Genomic DNA, 13,862 nt, shown 5'->3' with positions numbered 1-13,862 from the left:
CCTTCCTCATCCGAGTTTGGCTCCTCTCCTTCCCCACACGACTCCTCCTCTTCCTCCTCCTCCTCCCTCTGTGCTGCCGCAGGTGTCGAGGAAACATCTGGTTTGGATGAAAATCGCTCCCACGAGTCCTCCTGCCGTAACTGTTCCTTTTCACGCTCCTCCACAGCTTCATTCACCACTTGACGCACGGCACGCTCCAGGAAGTAAGCGTAGGGGATCAAGTCAGTGATGGTGCCTTCAGTGCGACTCACCAGGTTGGTCACCTCCTCAAACGGCTTCATGGTCCTGCATGCATTTCGCATCAGTGTCCAGTTGTTGGGCCACAACATCCTAATCTTCCAAGATTGTGTCCTTTTACTGTAATTATACAGGTACTGGGTTACGGCTTTCTTCTGGTCTAGCAGGCGAGAGAACATGAGCAGGGTGGAATTTCAGCGGGTCAGGCTATCGCAAATCAGGCGTCTCACCGGCAAGTTGTTTCTATGCTGAATGTCCCCAAAGCGTGCCATGGCCGTGTAAGACCGCCTGAAATGCCCACACAACTTCCTGGCTTGCTTCAGCACGTCCTCTAAGCCTGGGTACTTTGTGACAAATCTTTGCACGACCAAATTCAGCACATGTGCCATGCAGGGTACATGTGTCAGCTTTCTCAAATTCAATGCGGAAATGTGATTGCTTCCATTGTCACACACCACGTTGCCGATCTGCAGCTGGTGCGGGGTCAGCCATTGCTCCACCTCTTTGTTAAGAGCAGCCAGGAGAGCTGGTCCAGTGTGACTCTCCGCTTTGAGGCAAAACATGTGTAAGACTGCGTGACACCGTCGTACCTGGCATGCAGCATAGGTTCTGGGGAGATGGGGCTGTGTAGCTGGAGAGGAGGAGATGGCAGCTTCGCTAGAGTTCAACTGCCACTCAGCCAAGGAGGAGGAGGAGGATGTCAGCGAAGAGGATGTAGCTGGAGGAGAAGGAGAGGAAGTGGCAGGAGGCCTGCCTGCAAGCCGTGGAGGTGTCACAAGTTGGTCCGCTGCGCAGCCACGTACTCCCTGCTTGCTGCCATCGGTCACCAGGTTGACCCAATGGGCTGTGTACGTAATGTAGCGGCCCTGCCCGTGCTTGGCAGACCAGGCATCCATGGTCAGGTGGACCCTTGACCCAACGCTCTACGCAATAGATACCACTTGCCTCTCAACTGCATGGTACAGTTTAGGTATGGCCTTTTGTGAAAAATAAGTGCGGCCTGGTATCTTCCACTGCGGTGTCCCAATGGCTACAAATTTACGGAAAGCCTCTGACTCCACCAGCTTGTATGGTAATAGCTGGCGAGCTAATAGTTCCACCACACCAGCTGTAAGACGCCGGGCAAGAGGGTGACTGGCTGAAATTGGCTTCTTCCGCTCAAAGACTTCCTTCACGGACAGCTGGGTACTGCTGTGGGCAGAGGAGCAGGAACCGCTCAAGGGCAGAGGCGGTGTGGAGGAGGGTGGCTGTGAAGGTTCAAGGGAGAAAGCGGATGAAGACGATGCACCTGAAGGAGGAAGAGGAGAAGGAGGGTGGCTTGTCTTTTGAGGAGTGCTGCTTTTCCTCAGGTGTTCTTGCCATAGCTGTTTGTGCCTTTTCTCCAGGCACTTGTCCCTACGTGGGTGTTGGCCTTTCCATGGCTCAATTTTTGCTGGCAGAGAGAACATATGGCTTTGCTCCTATCTGAGGTACACACGTTAAAATATTTCCAAACCGCTGAGCCCCCCTGGGGTGATGGCACTATGGTGGCATAAACAGCTGACCTTGAAGGGCATGTTGGCTGGCTGGCCAAAGCTGGTGATACATGGCGCCGAACACTGCCCCCAGCTGCTTCTGAGGACGAGCTCCCTCTGCTTCTTTCATGGACTCGTCTCCTCCTACTCCTCTCTGGCTACCCCTCTGAACTGTCCCCCTGGTCATCTCCTCTATTGGGAACATAAGTGGCATCCGTATAATCGTCATCATAATCCTCCTGCCCAGCTTCGCTTCCCTCAGACAACTCCACAACTGCACCAACTTCAGGTGGTTCATCATCCCCCTCCTCACACATTACGTCCATACTATCGCCACCTAACTCAGACGTATGAGGTGTTGTAACTTGCTTAGCGCCTTCATCTTGTTGTAGCATTATTGGCTGTGAATCAGTGATTTCCACACCAAATAACTCCTGCGAAGTGTCAAATGCAGCGGATGTCGCGCTTATTGTAGCGCTGGTGGCTGGGGGAGATGAGGTGTTCTGTGTTAAATACTCAAGCACGTCCTCACAATTTTGGGAAGTGATGGCGCGTGCCTTCAGGGCTCAGTGTAGCCTGAATGGCTACAATGTGCCTGCTGACTGTGATGCAGAGGGTCAAAGTTGACCCTCATAGAGCATTATGGGGCAAATCGAACTTCCGGGAAAGTTCGTCTTTGCCGGCGAAGGCGAACCACCCGAGGTTCGCCTGGAACCGTTCGCCGGCGAACCGTTCGGCCCACCTCTAGCAATCATATGCCCCCCACAAAAAATGTAAATAGATAAATGCTTGCTCTACTTACATATCAGATGTAATGCACTGTCCACATTTTGGTTTCTTTTAATTTTTAATTTATATTATTTTCCTGACAGGTGCCATCTTGTGCCCTCCAGGCGAAAGAATCCCCCCCTCCGCATCCCCCTCCTCCCCACACTGATTCAGAGCTCATCGGGGAGGATAAAGGCAGCAGGTACAGACTCACCTAATAATGTATCCAAGTGGTGGCGTTCCCATCTGTTCTCTGCACTACCGCCGGCGGCAGTGCAGAGAGTATAGAAGGGAACTGCAGCACCTAGAACCATTATTCAGGGAGTCTGTGTGCAGCTCCTTTATCCTTCCCCAATATTCAGTGCAGGGAAGAGGGAGAAAGCGGCAGGCGGCAGATGCAGCAGAGAGGGAGCGGACTTGCCTCTGGAGGAGGGGGGACGAGTACAGTGACAGGAGACAGCCTCTGGCCCCCCTCTCTGTGCACTAAAGCGGCTGAAACATAGAGGGCTTGATTCACAAAGCAGTGCTAACTGTTAGCACGCCTGTGAAAAACCCCTCTTCGTGCCTAAACTCAGTTTAGGCGTGATAAAATCAACTCGTGCGCATAGTCCGCACAGTGTGGTGCGCGCAAAACACGGGGCACCCGATGCGCCTCTAAGGTCGCATGGGGTGCGACCTTAATGTCGCACCAAAATTGGACAGTTGAAGACTGGAAAGATGTTGCCTGGTCTGATGAATCTCAATAGAGTCAGAATTTGGCGTAAACAGAATGAGAACATGGATCCATCGTGCCTTGTTACCACTGTGCAGGCTGGTGGTGGGGGTGTAATGGTGTGGGGGATGTTTTCTTGGCACATTTTAGGCCAATTAGTGCCAATTGGGCATCATTTAATTGCCACGGGCTACCTGAGCATTGTTTCTGACCATGTCCATCCCTTCATGACCATCATGTACCCATCCTCTGATGGCTACTTCCGGCAGAATAATGCACCAAGTCACAAAGCTCGAATCATTTCAAATTGGTTTCTTGAACATGACAAGGGGCCTGATTCACAAAGCGGTGCAAAGTGTTTGCACGCGAGTGAAAAGCGCTTTATCACGCCTAAACTCAGTTTAGGCATGATAAGAAGAAACTCGCGCGAATTTTCCGCGCGCAAAGTGTTGCGCGCGCAACCGCTTCGCTCGCGCGCAGCACCCCCGCTTCGCTCGCGCGCAGCGCCCCCGCTTCGCGCGCAGCGTCCATTAGGTCCTATGGGACTTTGCACGCACGCGTGCGCGGTTGCGTGCACAAAACTTTGCGCGCGGGAGCTTCGCGCGAAGAGCAGCACAAATCGGTGATAACTAGGTGGTGCAAAGGTTATCACGCCTAAAGTCTTTTAGGCGTGATAACTGAGTTATCACCGCTTTGTGAATCAGGCCCAATGAGTTCACTGTACTAAAATGGCCCCCACAGTCACCAGATCGCAACCCAATAGAGCATCTTTGGGATGTGATGGAACGGGAGCTTCGTGCCCTGGATGTGCATCCCACAAATCTCCATCTACTGCAAGATGCTATCCTATCAATATGGGCCAACATTTCTAAAGAATGCTTTCAGCACCTTGTTGAATCAATGTCACGTAGAATTAAGGCAGTTCTGAAGGTGAAAGGGGGTCAAACACCGTATTAGTATGGTGTTCCTAATAATCCTTTAGGTGAATGTATATCACTTTTAATACTACCATTATTTTAAGATTTTTAATGTGTACGTGATTGTAAGGCTATTTATTCTATTATAAATATATAACTTTTTCTATTTATAATATTGTTCATGTGTATATGATTTTAAGGCTATTTATTATATTAAAATATATCCATTATTCTATTCATGTTATTTGTAGTGAAGTATTTTATGGATTAAATATATTATTGTCTTTATGTGTGTAAGGGTGTTTGTGCAGTGGGGATGGTTAAGGTTAGGCACCACCAGGGAGTGGTTAGGTTTAGGCACCACCAGGGAGTGGTTAGGTTTAGGCACCACCAGGGGATGGTTAGGGTTAGGCACCACCAGGGGGGGTAGGTTAGTGTTAGGCATCACCAGGGGGGGGTTAGTGTTAGGCACCACAGGCAGGTTGGGTAGGATTAGGCACCACCAGGGGGGTTTTAGGTTAAGGCACCACCGGGGGGGGGGGGGGGGGGGGGTTGTGTTAGGCATCACCAGGGGGGTGGTTAGTGTTAGGCACCACCGGGGGGTGGTTAGGGTTGGGAACCATCAGGGGGGTTTGAGGGTTAGGCACCACCGAGGGGGTATACCGTTGTGTAGTGGGTGAACACAAAAAATATTTGCAGTGGTAATGACAATAGTACAACACTGGTATATATTGTCAATACTTTACAACTAAATATAACCCTACTCTCACACCGAACCTTCCCCCTCCACACCTTATGCTAGGTAAGCACGACAATTTTCTGAGAGATTTACTGTCAGATCGACGATTTCGAACAGGTCCGATCTGACTTCCGATCGATTTTCCAAGTGAACGGAAAAACGATCAGGAAATGGATTGATTGATCAGATCAGACATGTTGGAAATAATCGATCAGAAAGTAAATCTGCCCAAAAAATCTCATTGTGTGTACCTAGCATTAACCTAAAACACCCCTTTCTGACGCCTATTTCTACAAACCCCCTTCCTCACCCTTAAAGGGACACTTAAGTCAAACAAAAAAATGAGTTTTACTCACCTGGGGCTTCCAATAGCCCCCTGCAGCTGTCCGGTGCCCTCGCCGTCTCCCTCCGATCCTCCTGGCCCCGCCGGCAGCCACTTCCTGTTTCGGTGACAGGAGCTGACAGGCTGGGGACGCAAGTGATTCTTCGCGTTCCTGGCAACAATAGCGCCATCTATGCTACTATAGCATATATCATATACCATAGAGCATCATAGAGGGTGCTAATGTGTCTGGGAACGCGAGGAAATCTCTCGCGTCCCCAGCCTGTCAGCTCCTGTCACCGAAACAGGAAGTGGCTGCCGGCGGGGCCAGGAGGATCGGAGGGAGACGGCGAGGGCACCGGACAGCTGCAGGGGGCTATTGGAAGCCCTAGGTGAGTAAAACTCATTTTTTTTTGTTTGACTTAAGTGTCCCTTTAACCCTAAAACCTCCCTTCCTGCCGCCTAACACTAAAACCACCCTTCCTCCGCCACAAATAACGTAAATTCAAAAAACGATGAATTTCTAAAACAATACATTTTAAAACAATAATTTACAAAATGATAATTGAAACACTAATTTCAAAGCAATCATTTTCAAAATGATCAAAACAAAAAATTTTGAATGGACAGGCCCAGCTCCAGCTATTTATTGGGCTCCCAAATTTCTGCTTTTGGGGCCTGGTAGCAGATTTTTTTCATTAGCATCTATAGGGTGTCCAAATAGACCATTTGCACAGGCGCTCAAAATGTCTTGCTTCCAAATGGGACTGCCTTTTATGACCCCCCAAATCTGCCCCTCCCTCTGCTGCATAGACACATTGCCCCGGCCACAGCTTCAATCACTTTAGCAGAAAAGGAGGGAGGCAAAATGAAGACAGGAATTCTTGCCTTTGCCAATTAGTCAGAGATAAGAAAGCTTTTACTGCTCTCTGCAGTGAAAATAAAAAAAATACACACAGTGAATACTTGGGAATGCTTTGAAATGTTCTTTTATGTAACAGAGTAGTTACTGAAATTCCAGTTATGGGAGTATAATCCCATTATCTTTTCTTCCTTTTTCTGTCTATAATCCCACTGTATACACAACTTTTTTCCCTCTAATACAAACTTGTTTTTTTTCTCATTTGTCCCCAGCAAATGCTTGCCCGGTGGAAGATAAATATAGCGATTGTGGCTCTTATAATACAAATAACGAATGCACCACCGACGAGAGCCTTGTGTCCGACTGTCCCGCCACATGCAAGTGCACAAATGGAGAAATCAGATAAGGAGTCCTGTTTCTCTTCAGAAGCCACCTGCACAGCACAGTTCATGACGTGGCTACAAATCTTATGAGGGGAGTTTGCGCCTTTCAAAATTTTAATGTTTTTACGATTGCTTTTAAAGTGTAATTGTGTGTTTGCCCTATAACATAAATTTGCTAAATCAACCCATTATATCCCTTTGAGCAACCATGCGATTATAATTATTGACTTTTGTCTACCGAAGTATTCTGAAAACCCCTGTTGCCATTAAAAGTATATCTGTTCGAAAGGTCTTCCCCTGCCTCCCATCTGCCATTCAGTATGAATGGAAGTTATCCAGGTACAGACAGGAGAGGAATGGATTTCAGGGAGCACTGATCAGGCTGACAGGCAGAAAACAGATCACAGATATGTGGCTAATCTGGGAGGACTTTGCAGGACAAAGGTAGAGCAGGGAAAGCTGGTATCAGCCACAACACTTTCGTGTACACAGTGTACAAACTATAGGTAACCGTGCATGCATCAATTTCCCCCCGATGTATTAAAATAATTGATCCCTCTCTAATGGAAATCTGATCAGAGAGGGATTAACTTCTGCCACACCCAGCAAATCGGTTTTCAATTGATTTCCATTCTGGACAGATTTATCAAAAGCGGTACAGAGAGAATTGGAGAAAAACTGATGCTTAATGTAGTAGCTGTTCAGAGCGACCAATCAGAATCTTTGATCTCTGCATTTTCGCTCTAATTTTTACCGGTGATGATTGTAATGAGCTAATTTCACATATGCAAGAATTTGCAAAAATGTTGCAATTGCAATGGCGTAAATTGTGAAAACACGTTCCTCGAAGTAAGTTCGAACAAGCCAAAACGTTTGTTTTTGTTTTCTTAAAGAGAACTTGTAATTTTGTGAAAATTGATTTTAAAAATTAAAAGAACAAACAGTTTTTAACCTTTTCGGGACCGCCTCTATGAGATCCTACGCCGCACTTGTGGCTGTTCTAGCCTGATGCGGCGTAGGATCTACGCCGGCCCGCAGTTTCCGCTCCCGACGCGATCGTGCGCACCCGGAGGGGGAGATTAAGCTGTCATATGACAGCCGACATCTCCCCCGAGTGATCAGCAGCCATTGCGTATGGCTGCTGATCACATGATCACTACGATCGCCGTCGGATCGTAGTGATCAGTTTGACAGCTACGGCGGCAGGGGGGGAAAGAAGAGGATCCACTCACCTCCCTGCCATTCCAGCGACGATCGGCGCCCCCCTCCGCTCTGGCCGGCATCTCCTCTCCGTCTGATGTCAGCGCCGGGTCCCGGCTTGATGACGTCATCAAGCTGCGACCCGGAACTGATCGTCAAGCAGAACGGAGGTACCGGCTGGAGAAGAGAGTCCCGTGCGGCTCATCGCTGGAGCCTGGAAGGTAAGTGAAGGCTGCTGGCAGAAGAGGGGGCCCAGACCACCATGGGGGGACACAAATCCAGGCAGCCACAGACGGGATCCGGCCGCCTGACCCCCCCAAACGCGCGCACCCCCTTCCCGCGCAAAATGCCTGGTCCTTAAGGGGGGGTAGGTGGCTGGCTGACAAGGTTAAACTCAGTAAAATATCATGTTGCTGTTGTACATGTGAATGTATATCGAGATATGCATTTTAGACATTTTTACTCAGTAGCAGCAATTGAGTTTTCTATATTTCCTACTAGCAGAAAAGAAAAAAACTGAAAGCAGAAGTCCTCTATTTTTGTCTCACACTGCCCCCCAGTGACAACAATTGGCCATCAGCACACATTACAGCAGTACTAATTAGAAACCAGGAAACGTAACAAATAAGAGATTTTAAAAAAATGTGCTAAAACAAATTGGCCTGGAGCACTTGCAAGCCTCTAAATAAATTGACTGCTGAAAGGTTAAAGCAAACGTTTGACTTTAACGCCTTCCCAAACGCCTAATGCCGATCGGCGTTGGGAGGGTGGCAACCCAGGGCCGCGTAATGCCAATTGGCATCAAGTCCTGGGGCGGGGTTTTGCAGGAGATTGCGCGTGCCGATGTACGCACATCCCTGCTTGACTGATTCTTCTCCGTCATCAATCTCCCAGCTCCGTCATCAATCTCTATTTACATTGTGCAGCGCTGTACTGGGGACCGCCGTGACGCTTGGAGCTCAGGAGCGATCGGCTCTCATAGGCTGATGCCTATGACAGCCGATCGCTGTCATTGGCTGGTGGGGGGAGCGAGGGTAGGCAAGGGAAAATAATAAATAAAAAGTAGGGAATTTTATTTAAAAAAAACCAAACAAACAAAAAATAAATAAAAAAACAAACATGGCAGGAGCGATCAGAGTCCACCAACAGAAAGCTCTGTTGGTGGGCAGAAAGGGGGGGAATCACTTGTGTACTGAGTTGTACGGCCCTGCAGCGAGCCCTTAAAGCTGCAGTGGCCTGAATTGTAAAAAGTAACTTGGTCACTAGGGGGGGTGTAAGCCTATGGTCCTGCAGTGGTTAAAAAGAGAGAAAGTCACATACTTACCTGAGTAGAGAGAAGACTCTAGATTTCTCCTGTGGATTCCCACGTCCTCCACGGGACCACCGATCCAGTGCTGGGAGAGTCTGGAAGTTTGTAACCGCACTCCAATCTATGAACAAGACCAGCCACACTGCGCAGGTGCAGGACGCTTCACGCCTGTGCACTGGCATAAAGCCACTAATGCATAAAGCCGCATTACATCCAGCGCCTGTGAAATTGCAGTCGCGCTCATCCACAGACGGGGACGCAAACTTGCAGAAGGTCCCAGCGCTGGATGACAGGTTTGCTCTAAAATGTATAAAATGTGTACTGAATTTAGAACCGGGTATATAGTCAAGTGTACCGCAGCAAAATGTCATTTTACCAAACTTACGGTAAAAAGCAAAAACAAAAACAAAAAGAAAAAACAAAAACAAACAGAATCAAATTTCTCATTCTCATTTCTCAGTAATTATGCATAACCCTGAAATTATTAAAACGCGATTATGGTTTTGCGCAGAATGAAATATGCATTTTTTAAAGAATTTTGCATTTTGATTTTACATTATGACTGTGGCTCTTGATACAAAATGGCAATTATGCAAATTTTGAGATCGACAATCTCATTTTCACCAGTTCTTCTCCAATTTTTCCTTAAATCTGCCCCCTGTATGTGTGTTTAGCATACTTATGTTATGAATCAGGCGTTTAAATGATTCTTTTAAAAGGATGCCTTCTATATCACGGTTGTGTGTTTAAGAATGATTACCGGTAATATTTTAATAAAGATTTCTGAAACTAAAAAAATTCTCGCTTCAGTCATTTTTCTCCTATTTTAGAACAGCAAAGAGAACTTGACATGCTGATTGTGGCATAATATAAAGTGTAACTTCACCACTATGAGAATGGTGTGTGTATGTGTGTGAGCAGTGTGTGCATGTGTATGTGTGGGTGAGTGTGTGCACTTGTGTGTGTGTGCGTGCATGTGTGCATGTATGTGTGCGTGTGTGTGCGCTTGTGTGTGCGCTCATGTGCGTGTGTAGGTGCCTGTATGTGTGTGTGTGCACTTGTATGTGTGTGTATACGTGTGTGTGCATGTGTGTGTGCATGTGTGTGTGTATCTGTATGTGTGTGCGTTTGTGTGCATGTGTGTGTATATGTGTGTGTGCGTGTGTATGTGCATGTGTATGCATGTGTGTGCGTGTGTATGTGTGCATGCGTGTGTGTGCGTGCATGTGTGTGTGTGTGTATGTGTGTGTGCGTGTGTGTGTGTGTGTATGTGTGCATGTGTGTGCGTGTGTATGTGCGTGCGTGTGTGTGTGTGCGCGAGTGTATGTGCGTGTGTGTGTATATGCGAGTGTATGTGCGTGTGTGTTTGTATGCGCGCGTGTGTGTGTATGTGTGTGTGTGTGTATGTGTGCGTGTGTGTGCACGCTTGTGTGTGTGCACATGCGTGTGGGTGTGTTTGTGCATGTGTGTGCGTGTGTGTATGGGGGAGCAATGTAGTGTTCAGTGTGGTCTTGCTAAAATCCAGCTACCAGCTGTTTTTGTTAAATTTCCATTTTTGTGTTCTCTGATCAGGGGTACAGACTAACTAGCAAGCTCATGGTGAACCAGAACTCATTGGAGTGTGTAAGGGGCTACAATGGTCCAAAAAGCCCCCTTACTAAAATGCTATGGAAAACAAAACTTTGCTTTCTTAAAACAGAAAGAATTTGCGAAGACAACAATGATTAATTTGCATATATTCAGCACGGTTGCACTGGGAGACATCTCAAGCTCACTCCAACCTGAATTATCGCAAATTCTTTCTCTTTTAAGAAAGCAAACTTGTGTTTTCCTGATCAGGGGTGTAACTGTAAATGGTGCAGCTTCTGCAACTGCAGGGATTCCCCGAGCTGCGGGGGCCCCCAACCACTTACCCTCCCACCTACCCAGATCAGGTGTTGTTATGGCCATGCTTGTTGTGGTAGGGGAAATTATAAAAGCCATACTTGTTTTATAACCCCCTGGTAGATGTTCCTCAGTTTGTGGAGGTCACCACAGGGAGACAGAGAAAGCGGTGTGAACAATGGAGGGCTTAATAAAGTTTTTTGAGCAGTCCCGGTGATTTACAGTCACTCCCCCGTCTCTGACGCTCACTATTGAGGATAACTTGGATGGGGGTAGGAATCAGAGGCATCACTAGGGTCGGTGTCACCCGGTGTGGAAACTCATGGTGTCACCCCTCTCTTACCCCGTCAACCTCCAACCTCACCAGGCTAAACAAGACTAATAATATTTTGTTATAGCAATGTCACTTGTTACATTTGTTGAGAATGGGGTTGGGAAGCAGTTATACTGAGTCCATCTGTTACAGCGGAGAGAGGAGTTGGGCAATAGCCTGGTCTATATTTATATAGGCAACACTAGAGTCAAAACAATGGGTCAGCAAGTCCTAAAATGTACATAAAAATGTGGACTAGTTTTTCACATTTGTGAAAACGTAAGTAAAATGGGCTGTTGAACAGTAAAAGCACAGAGAACTAGCAAGGTTTGTACACTGTCCAGGCGGGTGTCTTTGCTGATCCCCCCACATATGTACATATACCCCTCACACAGATAAATATCTCAGTTTCAGGTAAATGGGGTGTAGTTAGCCCTAGAAACCTAGAACAATGGTAGTAGTATATTTACATAGTCCTATTCCACTTTCCCTTAGCCTAGAGCTTGGTGTCACCCCCTCTGCTGGTGACACCTGGTGCAATCTGTGCCTACCGCACCCCCCTAGAGACGCCACTGGTGGGAATGGAAAACACATGTTCGAGGAAAGTGGAGGGATCTCAAATGGGATATGTTGGCATTATAAATAAAGTTAAATATTAACAGACGATGTGAGGGAGTGGACATGGTCATTTTTTTCCCGCTATAATCAATATGAAACTTTTCTTGTGTTCAAGAATATCAGAGATTTTGTGGGACACTTTTATTCATTTATTTATTCTGCTAAAAGCAAAGGGGGCATGAGTAATCCTATTTTTAAGGAAATGCCAATTTTTTGAAAAAATTGCTTTAAAATGTTTATTTTCGTTTGTTTGTTTTGTTTTTTTTGCGCACTGAGAAAAACATGTGCTTCCCCATACAAACAATTTATGTAAATGTTGCCAGTTTATCTCAAGAGAAGAGAAAGAAAATGGACAATTGATCGATAGTGTGTGACCTTTAATGAAAAATCACAAACTGTAGTAAATTATTCAGAATACCCATTTTTATCTTAGAGAGACACTATTGCAAAAAGTGTACCATTTAAAATACATGAAAATAAATAAATAAAAAGTACTTTTCTCCCAGAGTAAATTGTGTTATAACTTACTTTTCTCATATGTGCTTTTGTAAAGAATAAATAAAATGCTGAGAACCCACCACCCATAAGGAGATGGACAAGTCAAACACTTGTCAGTTCTGTCAGATTTCTACTAACTACTGTGACAGCAAGATAGGAGAAAAGTATTTCACAGCTCATTTTACTGTGGGAAAAAAAAACATTTTTTATTTATATGTGTTTACAGGTATTTTAAAGGACAACTGTAGTGAGAGGTATGCGGAGGCTGCCATATTTGTTTCCTTTTAAGCAATACCAGTTCCCTGGCTACCCTGCCTCTAATACTTTTAGCCATAGACCCTGAACAAGCATGCAGCAGATCAGGTGTTTCTGACATTATTTTTAAATCTGACAAAGCTAGCTGCATGCTTGTTTCTGGTGTTAATCAGACACTATTGCAGCTAAATAGATCAGCGGGGCTGCCAGGCAACTTGTATTGTTTAAAAGGAAATAAATATGGCAGCCTCCACATACCCCTCGCTACAGTAGTCCTTTCAATTTGACAATTTTCATGACCTTTGATTATCCTGCTTTCAGTGGTAGAATTGCTGCTTATATCTATTTATTCCTGTACTAGCTGGACGCCCAGCATTGCCCGGGTATGTATTTGGCTAGTGTTGGCTCCTAACCCTAACACACAATTACTGAATGACCAAGTATGTGAGCTTTGCGGTCTTTACCCAGTAAAATTGGTATTTGTCTCTGCCCACTTATGACTCGGCATTGCCCTTTTATGTAATTGGCTGGTGTTGGCTGTGCCTACTTTTCTAACCCTAACACACAATTACTCAATTACCAAGTTTGTGATCTTTGCGGTGTTTGGCATCAATAATGTGCATTGAAATGAAACAAATTTAATTGGCTGTTTGTGGCTCCACCCCCTTTCTGAAATTGAACCCTAGTCACCCAATGATCAACAGTACCAGGTTTGAGGCTTGTGCCATTAACAGTGCAAGAATGGCAGCAATGTAGATATTCCCCTTGAAAATCAATAGGTGAATTTTGATTGGCTTTTATAGACTCCACCCACCTTTCTGAATATTAATCCCAGTCACCCAACGATCAACTGTGCAAAGTTTGAGAACCCTACCATTAACAGTGTAAGAATTGCTGCAGTTTACATTTCCCAGTGAAATTTGTATTTGTCTCCGCCCCCTTTTTAATTATGGGAATAAAAAGTATCCTATACTTTATTCCAGGTAGTGTACTATGTGTGTGCCAAATTTCATTCAAATCCGTTCAGCCATTTTTGCGTGATCGAGTAACAAACATCCAAACATCCAAACATCCGAACTTTCCCATTTATTATATTAGTAGGATGTTGGAATGTTAATTCACCCCCAGTGATGTCATAGCCTAGGCTACAATGTCACTCAGCCTTCTCCCCCAGAGCACTCTGGAGGCAGGTTAGGTCATGTACCTGCTCATTCCAAAGAGGGGGAAAAGAACATTCCACAGTGAGTCACCTTGCCTCGGGAAAGAGGTAAAATCATAAAAAATTAATACTGTAAAAAAAATAAAAATAAAAACTATATTTACTTCAGGTA

At 45.9% G+C, this 13,862-nt stretch overlaps 1 protein-coding gene across 1 annotated transcript in view; it reads left to right on the top strand.

Annotated features, from left to right (window-relative positions):
- LOC137571201 (serotriflin-like) overlaps nt 1-9,747 on the top strand; it is an 86,099-nt gene extending 76,352 nt beyond the window's left edge. Inside the window, exon 10 of the mRNA XM_068280025.1 lies at nt 6,344-9,747. Coding sequence (XP_068136126.1) covers nt 6,344-6,477 — 134 coding nt within the window. The 3' untranslated portion in view covers nt 6,478-9,747. The remainder of the gene's footprint in view (nt 1-6,343) is intronic.
- Nucleotides 9,748-13,862: the final 4,115 nt, after the last annotated feature.

This window comes from Hyperolius riggenbachi, chromosome 4, assembly GCF_040937935.1.
Source record: "Hyperolius riggenbachi isolate aHypRig1 chromosome 4, aHypRig1.pri, whole genome shotgun sequence".
NCBI classification, from domain to species: domain Eukaryota; kingdom Metazoa; phylum Chordata; class Amphibia; order Anura; family Hyperoliidae; genus Hyperolius; species Hyperolius riggenbachi.
This window is presented reverse-complemented; position numbering and strand designations above follow the sequence as displayed.